General features: G+C 37.5%; 1 protein-coding gene across 3 annotated transcripts in view; it reads left to right on the top strand.

Moving 5' to 3' along the window:
• The window catches only part of GNPTAB (N-acetylglucosamine-1-phosphate transferase subunits alpha and beta), a 1,418,669-nt gene that overhangs the window by 140,460 nt on the left and 1,270,150 nt on the right, over positions 1-8,059 (top strand). For 2 of the 3 annotated variants that reach the window (XM_044087751.1, XM_044087750.1), the window contains exon 3: positions 7,683-7,802. In XM_044087751.1, the coding sequence (XP_043943686.1) occupies positions 7,683-7,802 (120 nt within the window). Of the gene's footprint in view, positions 1-6,065; positions 6,069-7,682; positions 7,803-8,059 lie in introns of all 3 variants that reach the window. The other variant, XM_044087752.1, reaches the window with a different exon arrangement.

Below are 8,059 nucleotides of genomic sequence, written 5' to 3' on the forward strand. Positions count from 1 at the left end.
AATGGCTGTAAATATAATGCAAATAACAGAGGGGAAAGAAGACACCCCTACCTGGTTCCACTGCTCAGACACAACTTATTAGAGAGGAACTCTTCTACTTTAATTTTTGCCTCTGATCCTTCATATATCCTTTTAATTAACCTTATTATTCTATCAGGGAATACAGATGCTTCATTGCCCTACTCATAAAATCTCATCTTATTTTATTGAATGCTTTCTGTGGATCGGGACCCACCAGCAACATAAGTTCATGGGTAAGTTTTAGACTGGCTGCCCTTGTGAGACATTTTAAGCCTAACCAGTTTCCATTCTTGTGCTCGAAATAACTTAACACATTAGGTTATACATTGACCTTACCAGTCCCATGGTCTATAATGAATTATATATTACCCCTAATGATCATAAATGGGATCATCCCTAGATAATTTGAGGTGAACCCATTGATGGGATAAAACATTTAGGAGCTGCTTCTGTCCATTCTTAGTACAGAGGTATGTCCTGGGGTAAATTTTCTGCTTTTCATCCATAGATCCAAGTTGCTGTTGAATATGGGCAGGATGAACTTTGTTTTATGTCTGTTCCACAGCAACATTATCCTCTGTGAGACATACCTGTCCTTCCAAACCATTTTATTTTTGTTGTAGAAGAGGTTTACATCCCTTGACCGAGTATTTCTGATGCCATTTGACTTACTAATGTGCAGTAGATCTATCAGAAATGGGTCGGAGGACGCCTTATCTACCAGACAATGGTCACCAATTAGCACTCTGTAGGATACTGATTTATAGTAACAGGGCTTTGATTTGGTCCATTTAGGACATGTTGTTTAGGCCTTATGTCTGTAAGTTATCTCTGTGGGCATTCCACTTGTTGCATGCATCTGGTTGCATGCGTCTGGACAAGTACATGCCAAACGGGGCATTATATTCAATGACTGGCCTAATGTAGGCTGAGCAAAGTGTGGCAATGACATCCCTAGATCTAGACACAGTCCCTTTGTTTATAATCTGTACAGTACAGAATGACTTTCTTACAATAATAGGCAAATATTGGTCAAAATTTAGACCACTGTCCACATATGTTTCCAAAGGGCCTATATCAGAACATTGAAACAGACAATGTCAACTGCTCACATGAGCGAAAAATCACATCCTCGAAGTTTATTAATTTTGTTTGCAGTACAGTGAATATCTTGATTTTTGCCCTTTCCTCACTGTAGTGCGATCTCGGAGTAGGAATATATATTTAGCAAGGGGTCTGGGGGGCACAGCCCCCCCACAATACCGTTGTCAAGTACATGAATATTTGCTCGTGAGCTTTCACCGTTGTTTGTTTCGATGTTCTGATATAGATGCATTTCCAAATCCTGAAAAATTGTCAATCCTTAGGGGCATATTGGCAATGTGGTAGCTCTTTGGGATAGATGACTTCCCAAAGCATACAATAATACAGCCTTTTGGCATTTAGTTTCGGTCCATGATTTTGGCACCAGTTATTTATTTGAGATAAATTTTCCTGCAGGATGGCGAGGTCATTTGGGGATTCAGTGACTGCTCCAAGATTGCAGTCCTCTGCAAACTTGTCAGCTAAAGCCCTTTGGTATTGGCTTTTACTTCAGAAGGAGTCTATTCCCAGTTTATTTAGCTTTTCTACTTTGCCTGTGTGTAGATTTGTGTCAAAAGCTTTGGCCAGGTGGATATATGCAGTGTGTACTATTTTGCCTTCATCCATTCGTTGCTTTGGTGATTTCAAAAAAACAAAAAAGCACTGGGTTGCGTATGCATGATCTGCCCTTGAAATGAACCCATACTGTGATGGGTCCTGCATTTGGAGATCCCCTGTGTCTTGATCAATTCCATGATAACTCTTTCAATGGCTTTGCATAAGAGGCTGGTCAGACTTATGGGTCTTTAATTGCCTGGATCTGTGGAAGGTCCTTTTTATGCGGGGGAATAACAGTAGCTGTTCTCAGTTTGCTTGGTACAAAACCTGTATGGAGGCTAAGATTGAACAGCAGTATTTTTTACATTCATCTTCCCTCTGGATCATCATTGCTCTATTAATTTGAAGAAAGCAGGATCCGGTACAATGAAGGCTGTCCAAAATAGAAAGCAAGCAGTCCACCGAAGTAGAGTAACAAAAGATTTATTGTCCCAAAAATAAAAAACAATTCCAAATCCAACACGACTAAGTTTCAAATAAAACAAAATATAAATAATTCATTCTGAGGAAGTCTCCGGATGTGGAGACGAAAGCACTTAACAACTGACATATGGAATTATTTATATTTTGTTTTATTTGAAACTTAGTACTTGCATTAAACGTTTTTGTACTCTGGAGTTATGAAAAAATAGTTTTTCAACAGCTATCTTTCTAAACTCATACATATTTTCCAGATAATACCTTTTTTTCTTTTGCACTCTGCAGTTGCACCTCTTCTTGCTTTGTGAAATTCCCCTCATTCTGCAATACTTGAATATTTGTCAGCACCTCTTAATAATTCTTATTTAATCATCTCTCTCTTTTATTTTACCCTATTTTAAGACTCAAGTTTAATTTCATTTCTCACTCACACTGTAACTTCTGAAGAAAATTTCTGTCTTCCGTAATAACTCTGAAAATGTCCACTATCTATTCCTTAAATTCTTCTCTTTTTAACAGCTGGGTTAGGGAAGTGCCAGTGTCTCATTTTTACTTCATTGTCCTGCATTTCTATATTCGTTGTTGGCACATGACCTGAAATTAGTTATTGGATGTATATCAAAGATTTCAATTAAATTGACATAATTCTGTAATATATAATCCCTGTATAGTCTAGCCCAGTTATTTATCTTGGGGAATAATATGTAAATTCTGTCTTGAGTTAATACTACTGAATTCACATATTCTGTGCCAAATATGTTAATAAATTTCTTCGTAAAGCCACTTCTTTTCTCTTCTAGGTCCCCCAGATAAATCCTCACTGTTGCACGGCGAGTTCAAGTCCCCACCTATAAGTAACATTCCCTGCTGAAAGCTGATTATTACTTCCAAAATTTTCTTAAGCTATATAATAGCAGCTTTAGATGGAATATAAATATGTTGCTAGCGTAATCCTCCTCCCTTGCCAGTACCCCCTCAGTACCACAAATCTACCATTATTATCTTACCCCCTCTTCTGTCACTGTTGGAGCTCCTCTAGCAGTTAGTCGAAGTACTCCATTTTTCCTTTGTTACTGATATCCTGCTGAATATCTGTCCTGAAATCCTTTCTTTTATCTAAGTCATATGCTCGCCTCTTTCCAAACGTGTCTCCCGTAGCATTGGTATTTACACTGCATTTCTTAACATAATTCAGTACTCTCAACTTTTTGATTTTACCTGCGAAGACCATTCACATTCCAAAGTACTATTGATAGAGTAGCGATTATGATAAGTTATTATTCCCAACTATTATATATGACAGGTTTTTTAAAGGTCTTTTTCCAACTTTTATATTTCCCATTAATGTCTGGCAGGTTGGTTCTTTATACAGTTATTTCTTGTCATCTACATTTGAACCTATGCCATATTTTACAAGGCTTTTTGTTTTAATAAAAACTCTCAGACAGAAAACCAAACAAACCCCATAACACCTCCATAAATTGTTAACTGAAAACATGCATGCAAAACTGTGTACATCTGCAAATAATGAAGTGTAACCCTCTTGATAGAAACAGTTTTCCCAAAACGACAGCTGTACCCACAGGCATTAACCCAAAATTCAGGTTATCTTTGTTAGAGCACATGCTATAATGTGTGCTTCTGCTTACTCTTAATTGCCATCTGGTCTTGTCTTATCTTTATTTCCCTACATCAGTTCTGCCTCTTGCTCATGTTGTTGATCATCCCTCTTTGTGAAATTCCTACAGCTTATTCTTTCATCGTAGTGAGGATTGGGTGTATTAGGAGTGAGGCAATCATTTACATGAAGGAACATGGAGGGAATTTTACTTGTGTCCTATCCTTCCCACTGCTCATGTCCAAAATGCACTCAAGGAACTGGCTTATAATGGGCAATAAGGTTGTCTTCACATGTGAAGTAATCTGTGGTCAGCCCACTTTGGAAGCTGCACCTTTAGTGCATGGCTTTGCCCCCACCAGTTATTCAAGCTGCTGAAAGTGTACAAGTGACATGTAAATCCTCACACCCTTCTACTGATTGAGGCAAGTAGGCTTCACCCCCCTTCTTTCTCACCTCTTCCAGTGTTGAGGAAGTCAAGTTCTCTATGCAACTGAGCCTGATTTATTTTATAACAGAGTATGTATGTATGTATGTGTGTGTGTATATATATATATATATATATATATATATATATATATATATGTATATATGTGTATGTATATATGTATATATATATATATATATGTGTGTGTGTGTGTATATATATATATATATATATATATATATATATATATATATATATGTGTGTGTATATGTATATATATATATATATATATATATATATATATATATATACATATGTGTGTGTGTGTGTGTGTAATGTAAATTTTATATATTTTTCTTTTTTCTTTTTTGTGAATATCACATGATGTAAATATTATGATGGTCAAAAGTTTACAAGTTCCCCTGTCCTTTCTTTTGACAAGAGCTGTGAGATGCCTTACATTTATTTGACCTATCATCAAATTAGAAAGATGAGGCCTCTCTAATTTCTCATCCAAAGAACAGTGCCTCAGGAGTACAGCACTCCCCTGTATACTAAGCTGCACTGACAGTATTTGAATCCAAGCACTCGGTCTGGGAATGGACCCCTCCCCCCAGACGTCTGATATTTCAGTACCAAAAGGGAGTGGTACTACCTGTTGATGCACAAGATAGTCATTTTCTTTCTCTCTCTTGTACACACACACACACACACACACACACACACACACACACACACACACACACACACACAACACACACTGTTTGTTTTACCTTGATTTGCTTGAGCTGTCTTTGGTTGTTTTCAAGCTGCATTTGCTTTTAGAAAGTGCTTGCTCACTCCCTTTACTGTAGTAGTGTGTAAAGGCTTGAAAACATTAACTTTACACTTTTGGCAGTTCAGTAGGTAATGCAGAAAGAGAGATCACCATCTACATATTTTAATGATAATTACTTTTTTGTCAGTTGGTACAATCTCTGAATGAGAATATTTAAGTAGGTCGGTGCAGGATGAAGTTGCCACATGGGAAGCTACAGGAGGCAAGGTGTTTGGGTGAAACTCCTTACATGGGAAGGTACAGCCTGCAGAAATGATTAATTATAATGGTTGCTTGAATTCCACAAGTAGATATGTGTAGAAGTTATATGTTGTTGAAATGACTGGATTTGTGCTGAAATGTACAAACTGGTGCAGGTGCACAGATATTTGTGTGTGTTTCTCAGAATCTTTACTATGATGTGCTTATTGTGTATAAAGGTGGATAGTTAACTTCATGTAGAATTTCAGAAAGATGTAAAACTGAGAAGGTGGACTGTAACGGAGAAATGTCCTTTTTGTGCTAAAAGTGGCATAGTGCGTGTAGATGCAATTGTTCTGTAAGTTAAAAATCTTCATTTCCTGGAGTCTGTGCCGGGGCATTTTACAGTTTAAATTGATCCAGAAAAAAGTCAGCGGGGTAATTGGAGAAATGGAGGAAATGAGTGCAGGCAGTGGTTTGAATCACCAGTCCTTTGCTCTGCATCCATAAAGGGGTGGTGAACCGCTAGAGGGATATAATTAATTAATTGAAGAAGATAAACGTGTAGCAACACCACCTGATGCCACTGGAAGGTACACAGGTTAAGGAAATTATGCTTCCTTCTCACAAACTGTATTGGAATTGTAGAACAAGTTACCAGAATGGGTAAGTTAATAGCAAGTCTTTTTTGGCATTTAAGATTACTTGAGAAAGGTATAGAGGATTGAGGGGTAGCAGCGGAATGCCAACTGCAGACTGAATAGGCGTACTTATTTCTGTTTTGCTAGTGGGATATGAATTAATTACTCGGGATGCATTGAGGGAGTCACAGTGAAGGGATTCAAGTTATACTACCAAAGCAGGTAAAGGTAGCTGGTAGTTAAGGAGATGTTTGCTTATAGTTAAGGAAGAGTATGGTGAACTCTGGACTGAGTGAAGTTCAAGTTTAAGCGTTTAAAGTTGAAATAGCTTGTTAGTCAGTAAAGGACTTAGCTAAATAAGTTGCTCATAGTGTTTGAGCAGCAAGGTAGCCTAATTACTCCTAATTTATTTATTTATTACAGTTTGATGACAGGGATAGTCCACTGGGCCTGGAAGAGCCCGTTTTCAGTGGAGGCCTGGGGAGAAAAGCTCCACAGGATATAGACAATTTTACAATAGTTATACAAAAGTAAATAAAGTAGTAGAACAGTGAAAAATACAGAGATAATATACAATTTGTTAAAAATAAATAAAAAAGTCATAACATTTGTAATCCTAGGTAATGATTTATAAAAGTGATATTCATATAATCTAAACATATTACAAGTACAGGCATTTCAGATGAAAAAACATGTAAGTAAAACATTTACGTACAGATTAAAAAAAAAAAAGCTTTTTTTTTTTTTGGAAGTTAGAGATATGAGGAGAGGACAGAGAGAAGGTTGTGAGATGGGAGAGGTAAAAGGTGGTATGTACTGGAGAAAGTGAGTGGGTTGGGGGAAGTTTATGAAGTATAGGGTAGGAGAGGAAGTAGAGGCAAAGGGTAAGAGAGCACAGTGATAGAAGGTTGAGGTATGTAGTGCATGGGAGATGGTGTTAGAGTTTATGTGGTTGGGGTACAGAAACATTCCCACTTTGAAAGTAGGTGAGATTGGAGAAGAGTTTTGAAGTTTGAGTGGCTCTGAGTATTTCGAAGGGTGATAGGGAGAGAATTCCAGAGTTTAGCTAGAGAGCAAGATAATAGTAGGTGGCCGGGGGGGTGTCGACGAGGCTTGTATATGTTTAGAAGATTGTGGTTTTCTAATCTTAGAGAGTAGTTGGGAATGTAGGGGGTTAAAGAGGTGGACAGAGAAGGACAACTAGAAGGTTTGAATATGAGCTTGTGAGCAGTAGTAAGTCTAAGGAGTTTGAGATGGTTAGGAAGTTCAGGCCATTTCAGGGAGGGAGGAGAGAGAGACACTGATGCGACTGAGTTTCTATATTGGTGTTTTTGGATGGGGAGAATATCATTAACTTTGTTTTATTGGCATTCAAGGTGAGGTGATTACTATGCATCCATGATTTGGTATTAGAGAAGTCTAACTGACTTTTGAGAAGTAGGTCACAGGGGGGTGTCTGCTGTACAAACAATGGTTGACTCATCACCATATTGAATTACCGTGGCATCTGAGACAGACTGGTGGATGTTATTAATGAAGATGTTAAAGAGGAGGGGGGGCCTAGGACGGAACCCTGTTATCTGCATACAGGACAGACTACCGAAGAAGATGTTAATCTCTGTCATCAAATGTCAGCTGTATTTTCATCTAGGCTTGGGTAAAATACTCCATTTTATCCAGTTTTAAAATTTATAGACGTGTACTGGTGTATTACCTATGTAAAAAAGCAGCACTTGTTTAAAAAAAGTGATTTTTGGCACCTGTGTCGGTAATCATGGATTTTTGTACAGGCCTAATCATTTGCAAGATTGATTGTTTTCTTTCTTTCTTTTGTAGGCTATGCCTGCCAATGCCAATTGATGTTGTATACACTTGGGTTAATGGCACAGATATTGACTTAGTTCAAGAACTTCAGCAGTTCAAGGAGCAAATGAAGAAAGAGCAGCAAGCTTTAAGGTAGGCATGTTGATAAAATTGTTCAATTTTAGAAGCTCTTTAGTGTTTGTGTAAGCACAGAGAATCTGCAACTCTACCACACAAATATTGTCCTTGATCGAAATACTTACAGAGCAAGATTCTTCCTATATATCCGGATGTGTGTGTATGCAAAGACTAAACCAGAATATTTTGACACGGATTTCATCAGAACCATTTAAGTGAAACACATTTTATATATTGCCAGGCAAACCTGATATACACGTAAAGAACTGCAT

This window comes from Protopterus annectens, chromosome 11.part0 (assembly GCF_019279795.1).
Source record: "Protopterus annectens isolate FY-2018-M chromosome 11.part0, PAN1.0, whole genome shotgun sequence".
Classification (NCBI taxonomy): domain Eukaryota; kingdom Metazoa; phylum Chordata; order Ceratodontiformes; family Protopteridae; genus Protopterus; species Protopterus annectens.